We start from the raw sequence: 23487 nt of genomic DNA on the forward strand, positions 1-23487 counted from the left end.
GACCCTCTAAATTCCCTAAGAAAATAGGGGCTTCCGATTTAGGCCTCATAACGATCCCAAGAATTAGGATGATCAACAATGACGCCAGAAGGAGCAGGATGGGAGGTTGTTTATTCCTATTCTTTCAAGAAAAACTTGTCAAACCAGTGGGTTCTAGATATTATGAAGACATGTTTCAAATTAGAATTCATGACCCCTCCTCCAGACAGATTCTTCCACACAAAGAAGCCGGAAAAACTCAGAGAAACAGCTGGCTCTAGAGTGATTGTTTCTTTCTATCATCAGCAAGGGGGTTTTAGTTCCAGTACCGAAACCAGACATAGGAAAGGACTACGATTCCCCCATTTTTCTAAAGACACCAAAAGGAAGATTCAGGATTATAATTAAACTTAAAGCGGCTAAACTCCTTCCTGGTTTACAAGAAATTTCGTATGGAGAGTATCTCCTCTACTGTAAACCTCCTCTTCAGAAATTGTGTGATGGTATCAATAGATCTGGAGGATGCTTATTACCATGTCCCATTCTGCCGCACTCACCAGAAGTATCTGTTGGTGGCAATAGTTCTGAACAACTCGCTAATCCACCTCCAATACAGGGCCCTCCCTTTTGGCACCTCTGCGGCTCGGAGTCTTTACCAAGCTTATTGCAGAAATGACCTCATACATAAGAACGTAGGACATTCTTATAATTCTCTACCTGGACAACTTTTTGATAGTGGCAGACTCAGCCCAGACTTTAATACTTTATCTACAGTCAGTACAATCGACTTTAATAGATCTAGGGTGGAATATAACCGTCCAACAAGTGCATTTTTTTGTGAATCCTCTAAGACTCATCCAAACAAATGTCTTTTCTCCCTCAGGGAAAGATTCAGACTTTGATAGAGAGGGTTTCGGACCATCTTTTGGATCACTCAACCACTTTCAGAAGGGCTATGTCTGTCCTTGGTCTTCTAACCTCCTGTATCCCCGCCATAATGTGGGCACAGTTCAGGCTCAGACCTCTGCAGAGGGACATAGTAGAGAAGTGGGACAAAAGCAAGTTCTCCCTACTTTTACTCTCTACACCTTTCTTCAGTAGCCAGACTCTCTCTCAGATGGTGGATGAAGGTAGAAAATCTCAGGAAGGATGTCTCCAACCCTGAATATAACAATAGAGGTCAGTCCTTGGGGGTGGGGAGCCCATGGCGAATCCTTATACCTTCACGGTCAGTGGGATCCTCAGACCTCCATAAGATCTTCCAACAGGGAACTTGAGGCAGTATTTCAGGCTATAAAAGGCATCATTCCTATACTCTGAGGAAAGAAGTTAAAAATTATTTCAGACAACACAGCTACAGTAGCATACATAAATCATCAGGAAGGTACAAGATCAGGACTTCTGATGAATTTAGCCACAGAGATTTTTTTCTCCCTAGCCGAGCTTCATCTATTGTCCCTTTCAGCTGTCCATCTAAATGGAAGGGTCAATCAGGTGGCAGACTTTTTGAACAGAAAACAGTTGCTACAATCAAAATGGTACCTAAACCAGGAAGACTTCCGGATGATTGTGGCCAGGTGGGGGAATCCATCCATAGATCGGTTTCCTACCAGGGAAAACAGGAAAGTTTCCAGCTTTTTCTCCCTAGACCCCAGGGTAGCAGTAGATGCTCTCTCCCGGTGTTGGAGTCAGGAGCAGTGTTACGCCTTTCCCCCTCTCTATCTACTTCCGAGAGTATTAAAGAAGATCAGGGAAGACAGGGCCTTGGTCATCTTAATTGCTCCATTTTAGCCAAAGAGACCATGGTTCACATGGCTGAGGAAGATGTCCTTAGCCCAACCATGGATTCTTCCAGACAGACCAGATCTCCTGGTCTGTCTGGAGGATATAGATCCCTTAACAGATCTAGATATACCCCTGATTTTAGATTTTCTCCAAGCAGGACTAGACAAGAACCTCAAGCCTAGTACGCTAAAGGTACAGATTTCTGCTCTAAGCTCCTTCTATGATTCCAGGTTAGCAGAACACCCCTGGATTAGAAGGTTTCTGATTGCGGCCTCCAAGATAAGACCTAAAATAAGATCTTTAGTCCCACTCTGAGACTTAAATTTAGTCCTCCTGCCATGATAATTTTATCCTGTGAACCTTTAGACTCCCTGTCCATAAAATTTCTCACTCTAAAGACTCTTAGACTCTTTTTATTAGCAATTACCACTGCCAGGAGAGTAAGTGAAATTCAAGCCCTCTCGGCCTTCCCTCCTTACACTTTGGTGTTGGAGGATAGGGTAATTATGAAGACTTTACCAAGTTTCTTACCAAAGGTAATTTCCCCATTCCATCAAGAACAGGAAATTATTCTTCCCTCCTTCTGTGACTCCCCAAAAAATCCAAAGGAGCAGGAGTAATTGTTTAGATGTGAGGAATGGTTTATTACACTATCTAAAGGTCACAAAGGACCGGTGGTCTTAAGAGAATCTCTTTATTCAGTTCCAGGGTCCAAATAGAGGTTCTGCAGCTAACAATAGCTTGGTGGATTAAACAAGCCATACGCTTGGCCTACGTGGGCCAGAACATTAATCCCCCAGTATTCTTTGGAACTCATTCGACTAGAGCTGTATCTACTTCGTGGGCAGAAAGAGCCAACACATCTCTAGACCAGATTTGCAAGTTGGCTACATGGAGTTCACCCCACACCTTTATAAGGCATTATATGTTACAGCTGCATTCAGCCACTGACCTGGCTTTTGGTAGGAAAGTTCTACTTCCAGTGGTCCCACCCTAGAAACTGGGGTTCTATTTTACATCTCCAGGGGTGCTGTCATAGGTGAAAGGGTAAAAGATTGATTACTTACCGGTAATAGGTTTTACATGAACCTATGACAGCACTCCCCTAGTTCCCACCCTCCCCCCCTTCAGTAACTTCCTTTTAGAGATACTAAACTGATCTATAGATCAATTAGAGTTCAAGACAGAATCTCTTGTATATAGGATGTAAGTGTGTGTGTGTGTGTGTGTGTGTGTGTGTATATATGTGTATATATATATATATGTGTGTGTGTAAAAAGAGAACTAATTCTCATCCTGAGTTCTTTCTGAAGAATGGGTGTTTGGAGAGGTGTGTCCTTTTCTATATGATCATGCTTCCTGTACAGCGAATGGAATGTCTCTCCGGGGGTGCTGCCATAGGTTCATGAAAAACCGATTACCTGTAAGTTATCAATCTTTTTCATGGTGGCACAATATGCTGGGCACTGAAATGTCATATATATGGAAATATCCACTGTACACTAATTTACACCTCTTAGGTCAACATGCTCACTACACCTCTAGATAAATGCATTGAGGGATGTAGTTTACAAAATGGAGTCCCCTACCAGCGGTTTCCACTGTTTTGGTACCTCAGGGGCTCTATAAGTGCGACATGGTACCCAGAAACCAATCTAGCCAAAAGGCGCTCCTTCTCTTCTGAGCCCTGCCGTGTGCCCAAACAGCAGTTTATGACCACATATGGGGTATTGTTGTACTCGGAAGAAATTGCGTAACAAATTGTGGAGTGTGTTTTCTTCTATATACTTATTGAAACTGAAATATTTATAGCTAAATCTACATCTTATTGGGAATTTTATTTTATTTTTTTTCATTTTCACGGTTCAATTCTAATAAATTCTATGAAACACCTGTGGGGTCACGATGCTCTCTACACCCCTAGATGAAAACCTTGAGGGTGTCTATTCCAAAATTAGGTCTTTTTTTGGGGTGTATCTTATATTTTCGCACCTTAAGGCCTCTGCAAAGACGGCCCTAAAATCAACAATGTGCTCCTTCATTTCTGCGACATGTGTTTTAGTAAGTAGAACACTGTGGCCACATGTGGGATATTTCTATAAACTGCAGAATCTGGGAAATAAATATTGTGTCGCGTTTCCCTAAAAACACAGGAATAATAGATTATTATTGAATATCTGCAAAGAAAATAAAATATTTTCAATTTCCCCTCCACTTAGTTTTAATGCTTGTGAAACGGCTAAAGGGTTAACAAATGTTCTAAATGCTGTTTTGAATACTTTGAGGGTGCAGTTTTAAAATGCTGTCATTTATGGGGGTTTCTAATATATAGACCCCTCAAAGCCACTTCAGAACTGAATTGATCCCTAAAAATTCTGTTTTGGAAATCGTATTGAAAATGTAAAAAAATGCTGATTAAACTTACAAACCTTCTAACATCATAAAAAAACATAAATACAAGGATGTTTAAAAAATGATGTCAACATGGAGTAGAAATGTGGGAATTGTAATTAGTACCTTTTTTTTGTGGTAGGAATATCTGTGTAACAAGAAGAGAAATTAAAATTTTTAAAAATGTAGTTTTCTTGTTGATATACATTGGGGACACAGACCGAGGGTATATGCTGTTGCCACTAGGAGGTTTGATACTAAGAAATAGAAAAGTGACTCCTCCTACAGGATATGCCCCGCCCACAGACACTGAGCTATTAAGTCTTCGTGTCGTAGGAGGCAGACACTCTGCTGATAGCAGCAGAGTCTCTACCAAGAATTTGCATTTTATTTTATCTAATTCTTTTCATTATGAAGAGCTAGGATCACAGGGTCTCCCTGTGTTTTCATTTGGTGGGCGCACAGTGTCATATGCCTTTGAAGACAAGTGGGACAAGAGCATCAGCTCCTGTCACCCAACAGCCTGAGGAGCACCTCTAACACCTCTCCCACCAACGGGTACCCTTAGTAAAGGCGGTAACACCAAAGGGGTGCTCCTGCTGATCAGTACATCGGGGAGATGGAGAGTTGGGGGAGTGTTACTTAACCCCCACAAACCAGGCCACCGCTTGCCCACTGTGGCGGTCTGCTGGACCATCCTATTCCCTGGGGCTTTCCCTTAACCCTCTCTGCGCTCCCTGACAATTTAGAGTGACAGCGCTAATTTTTACTGCATGTCGCTGCAAATTTGCACTTCACTGCACAGGTGGGGGGGAGGGGGGAGACCTTCTCTATAGTATACACCAGTAGTGCTTTTCCTATTTCCTAATGGGGAACGGTGTCTCTCCTAATTGGCCGGTCTAATCACATGACCTTGTATGGCCAATTGCAGCGCACCATGGGCGGGACTTCAGTGTTCCGCTCTGTTCTCCATTTGGGCAGATGCTGCTGGGGACACAGGACCTCCTGGACAGTGCTGCTGCTTCATGCCTCAGGAGGACTACTGACATCTTGGAAGTGGGTAGGATCAGCCTTTGCTGCTTCTATTCCTCCACAGGTGCACTAGCCTACAGGCACGGAGTTAGTTTCCTAAGGAAATATAGTCTTTTTTCACTGTGCTAGTTTTAATTTAGTACACTTCTCTAGAAGCTGTAAGTACTACTTGCTACGCAGTTTGAGTGGGTTTTTTTATTTTCAGTTTTTTCCTTGTCACTGCTTCAGTGTAAAGTTAGGTAACCCTCTCTACTGCCATGTCTGACCCTAAAGGGGAACTCTCACGCCAGACAACCTTTGTTATTTCTTATGCCTGCTTTAGGTTCAATAATAAATTTCAGTGTGGTCAGTCTATTTCATTATATGATGCATGCCGGCCTCCTAGCCAAATGCCTGAAGCCTCCGCATGATGTTGCTCACCCCTGATGATGGGTGTGGATCCGGAATGGGCTAACTTCTTTTTCCGGACGGTTGACAACCTGGCGAACATAACTCAGTCCATTCTGGATGGTATGTTTGCCCACCCGCTGGACTCTTGTTCTGCCTATTTTCTTATGGACTCCCAGTCCATGTCTTCCCCTCAAGGCCGACCCCACTATCTGACCAGAGTTTTTTGCTTGCCTTCATTTTCTCAATCCTCTTTTACTTCACCTCCCCCATGTGGGCAAGGTGCTTCTGATCCTAATGTCAGGTCTGGTTCCTCCTCTCCTCCAAGAGATTTTGTGTGACGGTGAATTAACTTATTTTTCAGTCTATAAGACACACTTGTTGTCCTAGAAACTGTACTGTAATGTTGTGCTTCTTATAGCCTGAATGCAGACAGCTGCCAGTGTAAGAAGAAGCAGGAGACTGAGCTCCGTGCTTCAAAGGTCCTTGCAGTGCAGTGTAATGGAAGCCGCATGTTCTGTGCTGTGTGTAAAAAATCTCACTGAACAGTCACATCTTACACACAAAATTCTGTCTAATGTCACTGTTCAGTGAGCAAATAACTGACATTTGTACACACCGCACAGTAAATCTGTGCAAGTACTGATCTGCAAAGACCTAGCCACGACCCCTCATATAAACGAACAGCAGCAAGCACAGATTATCACCATTAACCTCTGCATCTCCACACCTCTGATGTCTGTTGAGTTCAGGGGAGGGTGAGAGCACTATAGCTGGCAATATCTTGCATTTCTGTGGCTGACATTGTATTGGAGCACTGTAGCTGGCATTGTAACACTGTAGTTGGTATTGTATTGAGGCACTCTGGCTGGCATTGTTATGGGGTACTGTGGCTGAATTGTTATGGGGTACTGTGGCTGGCATTGTTATGGGGCACTGGCTGGCATTGTATTGAGGCACTGTGGCTGGCATGGTATTGGGGCATTTTGGCTGGCAATGTAGCTGGCATTGTATTGGGGCACTGTATCTATAACCTATTGACTGAATATTACCTAAGAAATGGACAGTTAAATACAAAACGCTTTCCTCTTTTTTTTTTTTTTTTTTCTACAAATTTTGGGTTTCCCATTTGGTCCAGTGTGTCCTTATAACGGTTCTCACCGGATTGTTCGTGGATCCTCGGTGTCGTCTGGGAGATGGTGCGTAGAACCCAGGCAACGCTTGGCACAGCGGGTAGAGGCGGTCGGATGAATAGGCAGAAGTCAGGACAGGCAGCAGGCGTCATAACAGGTATGGCAGCAATAGGTCAAGTCAGGCGTCGTAACGGGTATGGCAGCAATAGGTCAAGGCAGGCGGCAGACGTCGTAACGGCTATGGCAGCAATAGGTCAAGGCAGGCGGCAGACAAGATAGTCAAGTTCAAGCAGAGGTCAGTAACGGGAAATCCAGACAAAAGGCAGAAGGAACGGAAACGGAACTAGGGCACAGGGAACACACGGGGAACTTGGTTGAACAAGCAGGGATGGAAGGGAGGAGGAACCTTAAATAGGAAGTTCTGGGAATTAAGGCGCGCGCTGGCCCTTTAAGGCAGGATGAGCGGGGAACGGCGCGGCCGCCGTTACAGTCCTATAGTCTGAAAAATACAGTATCTGATTCGGATTCAGCTGGTAAGGGTCCAACCTCTCTCTTCCCACCTCAGTGAAGGTGTTAATTAGAGCTGTCTGTGACATACGTTAGGTCACTGCTTCTGCACCTTCCACTGACTCCATTTCTTTCCTTCAGTGCCAATGTCCTCAGGCTTTTTTACCAGCCCATTCGGAATGGGAGGGTATTGTCTTTTGAATGGAAGCACACAAGAAGTTTTCCCACTCTATCCATCAGGAGGTTTTCTACCCGTTTCAAGAGGGCAATTCTTCCGCTTGGGTGCGCATTTCCGCTGTAGATCCTCCAGTTTCTCGCCTAGCCAAGGCCAGTACCTTACCGATGGCAGATTCCACTTCATTCAAGCATCACCTGGATCGCCGTGATGACTCCTTTGCTAAAACCACTTTTGAGGCCTTAAGTTATTCCCTCTGCCCCATTTTTGCATCTATCTGGGTTAGCAGAGCCGTCACTGAATGGGCTCACAAACTCAGTCATGGTCTGCTTTCATGAGGAACTAGTTGATTTGTCTCACCGTATCTGCAATGTGTCCAGGTATATCTGCAAAGCTGCCCTTGACTATGTCCACCTGGTGGTGCGGTCTTCTGCTTTCTCTGCCGCTATTCACTGGACCACCAGACTCCAGGCTTGGTCTGCTGATTCAGCCACCAATTGCTCCCTGATTGCTCTACCTTTTTCATGGTTCCGTCTCTTTGTGCCTAGGTTGGGCAAGATTCTCGGAAGCCATGGGTGGGAAAAGCACCCACCTTCCTCAGAATAGACCTAAGTGCACTACCCAGGCAAAAAGGCTGGTCCGTGTTTTCGTTCCTTTCGTGGTTTCTGTAACACCACTTCCTCCAGGCTGCAGACTCCACAGGATCAGAATGCCAAACATTCGTTCAAGACCTAGCCCTTCTGGCATCCCCGACCTCCACCTGCAAAGGTTAGAACCGGAAAGGACCTTTCTGCCTGAACCCGACTTGCCTCGGGTGGGGGGCAGGCTTCTGCATTTTAAAAATGTCTTGCTCGCGCATGTTTCGGAAGACTGTGTTCAAGTGGTAGTATCTTTAGGATACAAAATCAAATTTGCCAGCTTCCCTCTATAGTGTTTCTTTCAGTACGCTGTTCCTCAGTCCCCATCCCGGACGGTATATTTTTTTCGGGCAATAGACTTTGCTTCTTCAGGGGATCATCATACCAGTACCCTTGAACCAAAGGTTCCTGGGGCTATTTTTCCAACTTTTTTGTCTTCCTAAAATGGACAGTTTGGATCAGCCCATCCTGGATCTCAAGCGCCTCACCGTGCATGTTTGGGTCCGTCCTTTTCACATAGAATCTCTCCGATCTGTCATCGCTTCCATGGAACAGAAAGATTTTCTTTTGTTTTTTGTGGACATCAAGGACGCATATCTACACGTCCCAATCTGTGCTATCCACAAGCACTTATTGCGCTTTACGGTACTGTATCGTCTGGCCACAGCCCCGAGAGTATTAACGAAAGTTTTCTCTGTCGTGTTTCTCTGGCACTCCTTTGAACCAGAGGGGTGTCAATCACCCCGTAACTGAGCGACCTCCTAATCAAATCTCCCTCCAGGGAGGATAACGAGATAGCTCTACAGATCACTCTGGACATTCGGTGACTTCACTCCGCCTCTGCATGCGGGTTCTGAGGTATTATGGTGGCCTTGAGACTATTCCATTTGCGCAATTCCACACATGCCCTCTTCAGTGGGCAATCCTCTTCCGGTGGAACTGTTCCTTTCAATGCTGGATCTGAAGTTCATCCTTCCTCTCTGTCTGTTGCTCGCTCCGGCTGTTCTCTTGGGCCTTCCTTCCGTCGAACTGGCTGATCCTCTCCACGGATGCCAGCCTCAAGAGTTGGGGGGGGACACCTTTTGGGACCTCACGGCTCAGGGGCTGTGGTCTCCACAGGAGTCCTCCCTGCTTATCAAGCTTCTGAAATTGAGAGCCATTTTTCTGTGTCGCCTGCACTGGACTCCATCTCAACAGGGAGGAACTCGCAGCGATGAGGCTTCCAGGATTCATCTCCTGTGTTTGGGATCCAGAGGCCTGCGCTGTGGATGCTCTCGTGGCATCATGGTCGGACTTCAGTCTCCTGTACGTCTTCACTCCTCTGCCTCTCCTGCTGCGGCTCCTATAAAGGCCCAAGGCGGAAGGAAGTCCTTCCATTCTGGTAAACCCAGATTGGCCGTGTCGCTGTTGGTACGCAGACCTCGTGTCCCTGTTGGCCGACGTCTTGTGGCCCATACCTCTACGTCCTGATCTTTTCTCTCAGGGACCTTTCTTCCACAAGAATTTTAAGGTCGCTACGTTCAATAGCGTCGCTGTTGAAGCCGCCATTCTGAGAGGTTTGTGGTTTTTCGGAGAGTGTTCTCCTCACTATGCATTAGGGCATAAAGTCGTCTTGAGTCCGCATTTATTATGGAAGGCTTACTTTGGTTGGTGTGAGGATCGCAAGCTTCCCCCCCCCCCTTGCATTTTCCTTGTCCAGGATTCTATGCTTTTTATAAAGGGGCATGGATCACTGTTTAGTTCTCATTTCCCTGAAGGGGCAGGTGTCTGCCTCTCCATCTTATTTGGTTACCCGTTGACCTCTAAATCTGACATTAAGACTTTTTTACAGGGGGTGGCTCATGCGGTCCCTCCTTATAGTCTTCCGATTCCCTCGTGGGATCTGAATTTGGTCTTGGATGTCTTACACTCGACGCCTTTTTGAACCTTTGAGACTAGTCTTTCTTAGTTTCCTGTCGAGGAAGGTGTTTTTTTCTGGTTGTCGGAGTTGGCGGCTCTCTCTTGTCATTCTCCACTTCTGACTCTTCACCAAGACGAGGCGGTACTCCACACGGTGCCCTCCTTTTTGCCTAACGTTGTTTCGGCCTTCCACATAAATTAGGTAATTGTCTTGCCGTCTTTTTGTCCTTCTCCCTGTCATCCGAGGAAACATTCGCTCCAGAACCTGGATGTCATCCGTGCTCTGCGGATTTACCTATCACTTCTTCCTACCGCTAGTTGGATTCCCTCGTCATCCTCCAAGAGGGTCCCCGAAAGAGTTTGGTGGCCTCTACCGTTGATCGATGCATTCAAAAGATTGTTCACAAGGCTTATTGCATCCGGGGGAAGCTTCCCCCTTTCTACCAAAGTGGTTGGGGCATCCTGGGCTATGCATCATTAAGCCTCTGCCCTCCAATTGTGCAAGACGTGGACTTTTCTGCACACCTTTGTCATGTTCTACCAGGTGAATGCCCTCGCCTCTGCAGATGCTTCTCTGGATCACAAGGTATTGCAGGCATCTATGACATAACTGACCATGTCCCGTGTTCTGTTCCCGCCCCCTGGGGACTGCTTTAGGAGATCCCATGCTCTATGTCCCCCAATTTAGCGAACAAGAAAACAGGATTTTTTTGAGTTCTCCGCTTAAAATACTTTTCTTGTCCAGTTCATTGGGTCCGCAGCTGGCAACTAATAGTTTCCATTGTTTTTTTTGCGTTTACTTTTGTCAGTTTGAGGGATTCCCCTCTTGTGTTTGACATACTTATCTTCCCTTGTATCTGCTTCTCCTATTGCTTGCGGACAGACTAAATAGCTCAGTGTCTGTGGGTTGGGTATATCCAAGCCTCTACGGCCTGTGTCCCCCAGTGAACTGGACAAGAAAAGGATTTTACTGTGGGTACTCAAAAATCCTGTCCTGTTTTTTCAAAATTTCCGATACATTTTGGTGATTTTCGCAAATACAGACTATAATTATACATTAAATGTAAAACTGGCACTGAGAAAAACTTGGGGATATTGGTGGACGGTAAACTTAACTTTAGTAAACAGTGCCAGGCAGCTGCTCCCAAAGCAAATTAAATCATGGGGTGCATCAATCGAGGCCTAGATGCTCATGACAAAAATATAGTTTTGCCACTATACAAATCACTAGTCAGACCACAGATGGAATATTGTGTACAATTTTGGTCACCTGTGTATAAGAAGGACGTGGCTGAACTAGAACGGGTGCAAAGGAGGGCAACCAAGGTAAGTAAGGGAATGGGTGGGTTGCAGTTCCAAGACAGTTTATCAAACTTGGGGCTATTCGTTTTAGAAAAAAGATGGCTTAGGGGCGATCTTATTACAATTTACAAATATATAATTGGACAGTACAGAGATCTTTCTAATGATCTTTTGACATCTGGGCCTGTAACAATGACAAGGGGGCACCCTCTACATCTGGAGGAAAGAAGTATTTTATGCCAACATAGATGGGGATTCTTTACTGTAAGGGCAGTGAGACTTTGGAACTTGCTGCCACAGGATGTTCTGATTGTTGGTTCATTAAAGGAGCACTCCACTTTTTTCTTTTCTTGCACCCTTCATTTGTACATTGGTGTTTCAGTGTGGTGTTGTGTGCAGAAATACTTACCGATCCACGCATCGTGTCGTTTTCGGGTTCAGCGAATCACTGCTTTTCAGAAAACCGGAAGTCAGGCTCTCAATGCATTCCTATGGGAGCCTCGTTCTGGCTCCCATAGGAATGCATTGAGAGTCTGAGTTACGGTTTACTGAAAAGCACAGTGTTTCAAGACAGTTCAGAGTGAAGATCACGTGGGCGGCGCTGGACCCGAACACGACACGATGCGGGGATCGGTAAGTATTTCTGCACATAACACCCCACTGAAACACCAATGTACAAATGGAGGAGGCAATAAAAGAAAAAAGTGTAGTGCTTCTTTAAGATAGTTCAAGGAGGGCCTGGATTCCTGTCTTAAAATTTTTCAAAAGTACCTCCAGTTGTGCTGAAATTATATAGAAAAACTATTGCAGTGCAGGAGTGTGCCAATAATAGTCTTCCTAAAGTTTTGCTTCTAAATGCAGCACGAACTGCCCATAGCCCGTGCTGCCGGCTGCCTATAACTCTGCATTAGCGTTCACATTACATTGTACAGCGTTGGCGGCCGTTCTGGATACGCGAGACAAGAAGGAATCTCCTAATTCGGAGTTATGAGAAGCCGGCAGCACGGACTATGGGCAGTCCATGCTGTAGTAAGAAGTAAACATGGTAATACAAGTCATTTAGAAAGAGGATTATTGTCACACTCCTGCACTATAATAGTTTTGTATATAATATCAGTATAACCAGATGTACTCTTTAATATCACAAGTTAGGCCCCATGCCCACTTCAGTTTTTTCCTTCAGGGTGCTAGCCGTTTTTCTGACGGCTAGCACCCTGACCCATTCATTTCGATGGGGCCATCACACTTCAGTTTTTTTGACGGTCCCGTTGCTCCGTTCCGATCCAAAGTAGAGCATGTTCTACTTTGGTCCGAGATTCCGTGACCGTGAGGCCCATGAAAGTCAATGGGGCCGTCAAAAAAACTGAAGGCACACGGAAGGCATCCGCGTGCCGTCCGTGTGAGGAGCCGTTGCCTAGCAACGGCCGGGCAGAAATACATTACAGAAATATTACAGTAATCGGCAGCCACTTGTCTCTATCAATCACTGATAGAGAAAAGAGGCTGCTGATTAAAAATAAAATAAAAAGCAGTTCATACGTACCCTGTCGTTGTCTTGGTGACGAGTCCCTCTTCTTTCTCCAGTCCGACCTTCCTTTCTGACGCGGCAGCCTGTGATTGGCTTCAGAGGCCGCTGCAGCCTGTGATTAGCTGCAGAGGCCGCTGCAGCCTGTGATTGGCTGCAGAGGCGGTCACGTGGGATGAAGTGTCATCCCTGGAGGCCGGCCTTCTGACGTCATCCTGACGTGCGTGACCGCCACTACAGCCTGTGATTGGCTGCAGCGGTGACATAGATGAAACGTCATTGCTGGAGGCCGGACAGGAGGAAAGTAAGTATTAACTTTTTTTTTTATTACATTAAAATTGTATTTTCTGAGTGCCGAGCATGGTACTGTACTGTCCAGGGTGCTAAAAGAGTTGCCGCCGATCAGTGCAGCCCATTAACTCTTTCAGCACCCTGGGCAGTACCATGCTCGGAAACGGAAACACGGAGTGCACACGGCCTCTAAAGCGGGTACACGGATATTAGATTCTAGAGATGGGACGGTGATCCAGGATTTATTGCGATTTAAAGATTTTGTGTCGGGGAGGAGTTTTTCCCCTATTTAGGTAATTGTCATCCACCTCATGGGGCTTTTTGCCTTCCTCTGGATCATCACGGTCGGATTATAGGTTGGACTTGTGTTTTTTTTTTTCATTCTTATTAACTATGTAACACAGAATGTATGGAGCAAAATTTACCACGAATATAAAGTACAATGTATTCCGGAAAAAACAATTTGAGAATCATCAACTTAGATGTGATCGTCATTATTGTGATCCTGTGTGCTTATGGATTTGGCTGATAGCATAAGTCAATAAAAAAAATCATGTTTAATCACCTAAAACAAATATTTATATAATTTTTAGTAAAAAATAATTTAAAGAAAATATTGCCTAAAAATGTGTACATAGACTTTAGTAGGCTAATAAGCAGGCGATGCCCTGACACTTTTTTTTGGTTGCAGGGAACACTTAAAATAGAGTTGCCCTGTTTCCCGCCACTTTCAAGTGTATCTGCTACCACAGAACGCAGATACAGTTAAACACTAAGGCAGAGCATGGAACTGTAGGTTCCCCGCCAATTTCTCTGGTAGGCCACAGTCTATTTTAGGCCTCTGGCTTACAAGGTGCAGGAACATCAACACAGGTAGTGAGGACCTCAACATTGTAATTTAGATTCTGATAACTAAACATAGAGGTGTTGAGAGAAGTGTCTGATATATAGACAGATATACAGTAGTCATGTATTCAGTCACTGTATGTTTCCTACAGATGGATCCAGTAGGAGAAATCCACCAGAGAGATGTCCCAGTCCTCTGTATTCCCAGGACTGTCCAGAGGAAAATCACAATGTCCCAGAGAATCATCAGGTAGATGGCGCTAAAGTCTCAACAAAATATAAACATAGGGTAATTGAATCCAAGATTTATTTTTTCTTGTCTGTTTAGGGAGAAAATCTGATTGATATTAAGGTTGAAGTTATAGATGAAGCCGAAGAGGAGACTGATTTAAGGGCTGATCAGCACTGTAAGGAGCGGGAGACTTTCATTAGTTGTAAGAGAAAAACCTGTTTTGAGAGTCCCCTGCATACTACTCCCATCATCTCATCATCACTTGTAAATAATTTCTACAGTCACTGTGTGTTTCCTACAGATGGATCCAGTAGGAGAAATCCACCAGAGAGATGTCCCAGTCTTCTGTATTCCCAGGACTGCCCAGAGGAAAATCACAATGTCCCAGAGAATCATCAGGTAGATGAAGCTGAGCCCTATACCAGATCTATATAGGGGTGTGTGGAGCTTTTTGGTCATAGATTTTGGTGGTTTCTTATGTTGATCTGTTAGATTCTTCGCACTCTCTGCTGTATTGTACTGAATTGTTACATATGTGAAATCAGGGGGAAGATCTGACTAATATTAAAGCAGAGGATGAAGAAGAAGAGTGGATGAGGGGCGATCAACCGTGTAAGAGTGAAGTGGAGGAGGAAATTCCAGGAGGTGTTACCACAGGTAAGTAATGGTGAATTTAGAAAGTGACTCCAAAGGTTCTTTTCATAGGGAGGGTGTGTGTGTGTGTGTGTGTGTGTGTGTGTGTGTGTTGTTGTTGTTTTTATTATTATTTTTTATTAACCACATTCCTCCACTTATTCACGATTCCAATGTTGTAATTCGTTTTTGTTTTTTTTTTTGCACACCCTCGTGTTGTCCCGCTACAGCCCTTACTCCGTTTGGCGCCTAATATGCTAACTGTAAGTAAAGGAGCAATTTTGCATATTAGCTCCAATTTGAGCAGACAGCCTTAGTGATGCAGAAGACCTTCTGATTTTGTGAGATTTACTGCAGGTTTTCTGCCACGCTGTGTGGCTGTCCACTCTGGTTGGACAAGTACACAGCGATGCACGAGGCAACGTCTACTGAGGAGAAATGAGGTCTCCTCCTCTCTGTACATTTACTCAAAATTAGCGTATTAGGAGTCAAACAAAGTGGGGTTTGTTACGCAACACGGGGGTCAATAAAAAAAAAAAAAGAATTTACAGTGCTGGAATCAGGATTAGATGGAAAATAATAGGAATGCATTTAAAAAAAAATACAATGACAGGTATGTCCTCTTTAAGATGAGGTTCCTCCTTAGTTCTACATTACAGTAACACGTCAGACAATGTGTTATACATAGTGCAGGACCTGAGGGAGCTGTGACTGCACATAGAAGGTCTCTACAAGGTGTTCTATGAATTCGGTCATGCATTAGGCGTAGCATCAGATCTTGGGAGCGGCACCAGGTGCCTGTAAAAATGGCAATACACCCCAATACATTAGTCTGACGATCGCTGGTTCTAAGCCCATGGGGGGGCACTAATAAAAAGTGTTAAAAATAGTTAATCAAAGTTTTCAGTGATGTACAAATAATAAAAACTTTTCCCCACTTTTCCTCCAAAGTAATGTTAAAAATAAACAAAATTGGCATCGCCGCATCCATAAAAGTCTGAATTATTACAATTAACTCACATGGTGAACAAGGTAAAAAACAAAAAGTGAAAACGGCAGTTATTTTTTTTTATGGTCACCATAGCGCTGAAAAATTATGTAATAAAAATTGATCAAAAGAAGTATGTTTCAATAAAAACTACAGCTCGACCCCCAAAATATAAGCCTTTACGCCACTCAATCGACGAAATAAAAAAATAACCCACAGGATAAAGTTGACATGTAATTTATGCAGTACGGTGAACGCAACATTTAAATAAACTGAAAAGCTATTCAGGAATTGCTGTTTTTTGATCAGTTTGCCCAAAAAAAATTAATAAAAAGTGTTTACAAAGTTGCATGTACCCCAAAATGCAACCAAAAAACTGCCCTCCTGTGTACCAAAAGGGGGATAAGAAAGAACACCATTTATCATTGCAACACTGGCCTGTGCATAAAGGATTGCTTCACAGAATAACAAACCACCATGGATAATTGTATTATTTACCCCATTATTATACCCTCTTATTATGCCCTGATGTTCTCCGCACATCTTACATATATCCTGATGTACTCCGCACAACTTACATATACCCTGATGTACTCCGCACAACTTACATATATCCTGATGTATTCCGCACATCTTACATATACCCTGATGTACTCCGCACAACTTACATATATCCTGATGTACTCCTCACATATTACATATACCCTGATGTACTCCTCACAGATTACATATACCCTGATGTACTCCTCATATATTACATATACCCTGATGTACTCCTCACATATTACATATATCCTGATGTACTCCTCACATATTACATATATCCTGATGTACTCCTCCCAGATTACATATACCCTGATGTACTCCTCACATATTACATATATCCTGATGTACTCCTCACAAATTACATATACCCTGATGTACTCCTCACAGATTACATATATCCTGATGTACTCTGCACATATTACATATATCCTGATGTACTCCTCACAGATTACATATACCCTGATGTACTCCTCACAGATTACATATACCCTGATGTACTCCTCACATATTACATATACCCTGATGTACTCCTCACAGATTACATATATCCTGATATACTCCTCACAGTTTACATATACCCTGATGTACTCCTCACATATTACATATACCCTGATGTACTCCTCACAGATTACATATACCCTGATGTACTCCTCACAGATTACATATACCCTGATGTACTCCTCACATCTTACATATACCCTGATGTACTCCGCACAACTTACATATATTCTGATGTACTCCTCACATATTACATATACCCTGATGTACTCCTCACAGATTACATATACCCTGATGTACTCCTCACAGATTACATATACCCTGATGTACTCCTCACATATTACATATACCCTGATGTACTCCTCACAGATTACATATATCCTGATGTACTCCTCACATATTACATATACCCTGATGTACTCCGCATAGATTACATATACCCTGATGTACTCCGCACAGATTACATATACCCTGATGTACTCCTCACAGATTACATATATCCTGATGTACTCCTCACATCTTACATATATCCTGATGTACTCCTCACACATTACATATACCCTGATGTACTCCTCACATATTACATATACCCTGATGTACTCCTCACAGATTACATATACCCTGATGTACTCCTCACATATTACATATACCCTGATGTACTCCGCACATCTTACATATATCCTGATGTACTCCGCACATCTTACATATACCCTGATGTACTTCGCACAACTTACATATATCCTGATGTACTCCTCACATATTACATATATCCTGATGTACTCCACACATATTACATATTCCCTGATGTACTCCTCACAGTTTACGTATACCTTGATGTACTCCTCACATATTACATATACCCTGATGTAATCCTCACAGATTACATATATCCTGATGTACTCCTCACATATTACATATATCCTGATGTACTCCTCACATATTACATATATCCTGATGTAATCCTCACATATTACATATATCCTGATGTACGCCTCACATATTACATATACCCTGATGTAATCCTCACATATTACATATATCCTGATGTACTCCTCACATATTACATATACCCTGATGTACTCCTCACATATTACATATACCCTGATGTACTCCTAATATATTACATATACCCTGATGTACTCCTCACAGATTACATATACCCTGATATACTCCTCACAGATTACATATACCCTGATGTACTCTTCACAGATTACATATACCCTGATGTACTCCTCACAGATTACATATACCCTGATGTACTCCTCACAGATTACATATATCCTGATGTACACCTCACAGATTACATATATCCTGATGTACTCCTCACAGATTACATATATCCTGATGTACTCCTCACATATTACATATACCCTGATATACTCCTCACATATTACATATACCCTGATGTACTCCTCACATATTACATATACCCTGATGTACTCCTCACAAATTACATATACCCTGATGTACTCCTCACAGATTATATAATCCCTGATGTACTCCTCACATTTTACATATACCCTGATGTACTCCACACATCTTTTATATATCTTGATGTACTCCTCACAGGTTACATATATCCTGATGTACTCCTCACAGCTTACATATACCCTGATGTACTCCTCACAGTTTACATATATCCTGATGTACTCCCCACAGTTTACATATACCCTGATGTACTTTGCACAGCTTACATATACCATGATATACTCCGCACAGATTTCAGAAAACTGAGCTTGGTTACATCCGTACAAATATGTAGGAAAGATACAGCCTCCAATAATCTTTTATGGTGGGAGAGCTGGCATCCTATAGCCCTGAAGAAAGGGATACCCAAGGGTCAATATATGAGGGCATGTGCAACCTCTACATTATCAGATTTCAAGACATCAGCTCGGGACATGAGAGGTAGGTTTAGATCAGGGGTCTCAAGCCCGCGGGCCGCATGGTGTCGGCTCCTCTCTGGGACTCTGTGGAATTCCCTGACATCGCTGTCCACATATGAACAGCAATGTCTGGGGCTTCCCCAGAGCCGGAGTCCCGAGCAGAGCGCTGGTGTCGGCTCTGCTCCGGGACTCTGTGGAATTCCCTGACATCGCTGTCCACATATGAACAGCGATGTCTGGGGCTTCCCCAGAGCCGGAGTCCCGGGCAGAGCGCTAGTACAGGCTCTGCTCCGGGACTCTGTGGAATTCCCTGACATCACTGCCCATATATGGACAGTGTGTCAGGGTCTTCCCCAGAGCGGAGTCCTGGGCAGAGTGCTATTATCGGCTCTGCTTCGAGACTCTGGGGAAGCCTCTGACATCGCTGTCCATACATCGACAATGATGTCAGGGGCTTCCCCAGAACAGGAGTCCCAGTGATGTCAGGAACACAGCTGGAGTCCCAGGAAGAGCCTACTAGCGCTCTGCTCTGGGACTCCAGCTCTGGGCAAGCCCCTGACATCACTGGGGCAGCCTCTACAGAGGGCACCGGGGCAGCCTCTACAGAGGGCACTTTGGCAGCCTCTACAGAGGGCACTGTGGCAGCCTCTACAGAGGGCACTGTGGCAGCCTCTACAGAGGGCACTGTAGCAGCCTCTACAGAGGGCACTGTGGCAGCCTCTACAGAGGGCAATGTGGCAGCCTCTACAGAGGGCACTGTGGCAGCCTCTACAGAGGGCACTGTGGCATTATCTACAAGTGGCAGTATCTGAAGAGGACACTGGCATTATCTACAGAGGGCACTGTGGCCTTATCTACAGAGGGCATTGTGGCCTTATCTACAGAGGGCACTGTGGCCTTATCTACAGAGGGCACTGTGGCCTTATCTAGGGGTGTGTTGCATTATCCACAGAGGGCACTGCGGCAGCATCCACAGAGGGCACTGCGGCAGCATCCACAGAGGGCACTGCGGCAGCATCTAAAAAGGGGCTGCCCAATCTTGACGTGTGCTAACTGAGCCGCCGGACTGCATTTAGCGACACTTAAACTGGAAAGCTGGATTGTTGAAATAAGCACGTGGAGAAATATCTCAAATTTTAAACCTAGCGCTATTATTATAGTAATGTAGTGTTATAGTAGTTCAAATAACTGATTGATTAACAATAATTTTGTATTGTATCAAATTTGAAAGTAATGCGGCCCGTCAACTTCCCATTTTTTCTATATGCGGCCCACTTACCCGGCCGAGTTTGAGACCCCTGGTTTAGATTAAGGGGCTTCCCACAGTTCGTACTTAATAATGCATACCGACATGCCTTGGGTCTGAATAGAGACCAACTGCTTAATCCTAAGCAGAAGCAGACCAAATAATATCACGTTAGAATTATAGGGACCTTTGATTCAGCCAATGTAGAAGTCTGTAATATTCTTGAAACATATTGGGGCATCTTCAGGGCGGATCCTGACGTCGGGGATTTAGTGGGAGAATATCCCTCCATTACCTTCAGACGAGGTCGCAATATCCGGGACAGATTGGTACACAGCCAGCCATATTCATTAATTGAAAACTGCTACTTGGTTGACCACGACAATTAAGGGTACCCACCGCTGTGGGACATGCAAAACGTGTGACCCAATCCATACCAGCAAAACATTCAAGAGCAACTCTACAGGTAAGATCTATGAAAATAGATCTTTCATCAACTGTAAAACCAAAGGGGTAGTGTACCTTATCACATACATGTGTAACCTTCAATACGTAGGAAAAACTAAAAGGGAATTCGGGAGACATATTGTCACAGCCGTAGTCACTAACTGCCGCCTTTCCTTACTTTGCGACGGCCGTGACCACAGACCATTTGCATCCCGCCAGCGTCACCCTCCTATTAGACGCCAGCACTCGCGGCCGTACGGCCCTGCTCTGTGTGCTAAGGTACGCACTCGCTTTGTCCCGGCCTTAAAGGACCAGCACACATGTTAAAGTTCCCTAATTAACCCCTGTTCATCCTGGACTATAAGAACGGCCCGCCCCTTCCACTCATTGCCTGAGTGTTTGTAGTTTTCCCATGTTTGTATTGCAAATGGTCCGTCAATGTTTTCCTGCTCCCAGTGTTCCCGTGCCCTGCCTCCTATCTCCTGTATCCCGTGCTGCGTATAGTTCCTGAGCCTTTTTAGTATCGGAGCCGTGCCTTGCCTCGCCTGCTGGAATACACCACGTTTGGTGTCATCTGCCATCCATGGATACCGTCCGCCACGTCTGGCGCAACATGCCACACCGGCTGGAATACACCACGTCCGGTGTCATCTGCCATCCCGGATACCATCCGCCAGGTCTGGCACAACCTGCCACATCTAGCCCCATCTGTGCCAGAGCCCTTGCCGCCGTCTGGACTATCCCAGGTACCCTTGTGCTACACTCCTTCCATAGACTTTGCATAGACTGTAAGTTGGTCAGCTGCCTCTCCACTACGGCGGAGCGGCCTAGTGGGTCCACATAGCCCTAGATCGTGTCAGTACGCTCAGGCCATGGAACCGGCTGGCTAGCCTAAGACCACAGTTCTGGTGATACAGAAGGATATGCTTGACCTACGTCCGCGCCAGGATCAACTCCTCGAGGTTGTAATCTCCATTGTTGCCCGTCTAGATCAACTCCCTGCTCCTCTTCCAGAAACTGCTGTCGTTCCACTGCCCGTTACTCCTCCTGTCTATTCTGAATCCACAGTTTCACTGCCTGTTTCTCCTCGCTATGACGGTGACTCTAGAGCCTGTAGAAGGTTCATCAATCAATACACCATTAATTTTTGCTTACAAGCTCATCTCTTCCCCACTGATGAGGCCAAGGTAGCGTTCATTATCTCCATTCTCTCTGGCAAGGCCCTCGCATGGGCGAACCCCATCTTGGAATGACAGAGACCTGAATAAACGGACCTAGCCTTGTTCTTACAGTCTTTCCGTGCCGTGTTCGAGGAGCCGGGTCAAACATCTTCTGTGGCCACTCTTCTAGCCCTCAAGCAAGTAGGGTCCACATTATGAGAGTATGCCCTCTCCTTTCGTATCCTGGCAGCAGAGTTGTCATGACATAATGAGGCGTTGGTGGCGACCTTTTGTCAGAGACTGTCCTCACACATCAAAGAAGTGCTAGCAGCCCGCGACCTTCCTTCTTCCTTGGATGCTCTCATCCTGTTGGCCACCCGGGTCGACATGAGGATCCAGGAACGCACTCAGGGGGTTTGGCAGGAGAGACGTTTACACAGACTAGCATTCTCGTTCCAGAGACACTATTGCCCCCCCCCCCCTGTTGCTCTACCTGAAGAACCGATGCAGGTAGACAAAGTCACGTAGTCCGAGCAGGAGAAACAGCGCAGATGCTCTTCAGGTTTGTGTCTGTATTGCGGCCTTAAGGGTCATTTCGTGCGCCAATGTTCACAAAAGCTGGGAAATTTCAGCACCTAGGGTTGGTTGGAGAGGCAACTTGAGGTGGGACGATGCCAAACGTCAAAACCTCTTCCGAATTATCAATTCCTGTGACCATCTCTGGAGAGACATCACACTTCTCCTACCGAGCTTGATTCCGCAGCAGCTGCAAATTTCATCCAGCAGGATTTAGTGAACCGCCTACATCTACCCACAGTTCTTCTAGCGAGACCTCTGGCTGTCGCCTTTGTAAATGGACTACCATTGCCGGATACTTTTGTGTCTATCACTAAACCAGTGACCTTACAAATCAGAGTTCTTCACTCGGAACAGATCACCTTCCTAGTCCTACCTAAAGCCATCAACCCGGTCTTGCTGAGCCTTGGCTTCGCCTACATGCTCCGGTTCTCGACTGGAGTTCTGAAGAGGTCCTCCAATTGGGCCCCATATGCCTTGCCCGCTGTCTGCCACAGGTTTGTCCTGTTTTGCCTCCACTACCTCAGTCACTGTCTGATCTACCGTCACAATATGCCAGTTTTGTGGACGTCTTCAGTAAGAAGGAGGCAGAGACGCCCCCCACCATCGCATCTACGATTGCCCTGTTGAATTACTTCCTGACGCCTCGCCACCTCGAGGTCGAGTTTATCCTGTCTCCCTGCCAGAGACCCTAGCCATGTCTGTCTATGTTATGGAGAACCAAGAGAGAGAGAGAGAGAGTTCATCAGGAGGCCATTATGTCCGGCAGGAGCCAGATTCTTCTTTATGAAGAAAAAGGACGGATCTCTTCATCCATGTATCGACTACCGGGGTCTGCACCAAATTACGGTCAAGAGTAAGTACCCCCTACCTCTTATCTCAGAACTTTTTGATTATGACCATTATGAATACCTCGTGATGCGTTTTGGACTATATAAGGCCCCAGCTGTGTTCCAGGAGTTTGTAAATTACATTTTCCGAGACCTACTGTATGTCTGTGTAGTGGTCTATCTGGACGACATCCTGATTTACTCACCTGATTAGTTGACACATCGGAAGCAAGTTTGCCAAGTTCTCTCGCGGTTAAGGGGGAATTGCCTATATGCTAAATTTGAGAAATGTGTGTTCGAGAAGAACTCTTTGACCTTCCTGGGTTACATGATGTCTGACTGTGGTCTTAAATGGAATGTGTCGCTTGAATTTTTTTTTAGTTAAACAATTATTATTTAAGTGATTACACATTGTTTTAGATTCTAATTTATAACATTTCCATGTGCTGGCCACTAGAGGGAGCAGTTCCCAAAATTGCAGCATGGTCAATGTGGTAAAGCAACCTCATTGCTTTATCCTGAAAATTTGGGGTAGACACACTCTCTCTAGTGTCC

The 23487-nt window shown here is 44.9% G+C and overlaps 1 protein-coding gene across 2 annotated transcripts in view; it reads left to right on the top strand.

Annotated features, from left to right (window-relative positions):
- LOC142660270 (uncharacterized) overlaps positions 1-23487 on the top strand; it is a 94586-nt gene that overhangs the window by 40664 nt on the left and 30435 nt on the right. The window contains exons 5-8 of one of the 2 annotated variants that reach the window (XM_075836893.1): positions 14043-14140; positions 14219-14324; positions 14424-14521; positions 14668-14779. In XM_075836893.1, the coding sequence (XP_075693008.1) occupies positions 14043-14140; positions 14219-14324; positions 14424-14521; positions 14668-14779 (414 nt within the window). The remainder of the gene's footprint in view (positions 1-14042; positions 14141-14218; positions 14325-14423; positions 14522-14667; positions 14780-23487) is intronic. The other variant, XM_075836962.1, reaches the window with a different exon arrangement.

Source organism: Rhinoderma darwinii, chromosome 1, assembly GCF_050947455.1.
Source record: "Rhinoderma darwinii isolate aRhiDar2 chromosome 1, aRhiDar2.hap1, whole genome shotgun sequence".
NCBI lineage: Eukaryota > Metazoa > Chordata > Amphibia > Anura > Rhinodermatidae > Rhinoderma > Rhinoderma darwinii.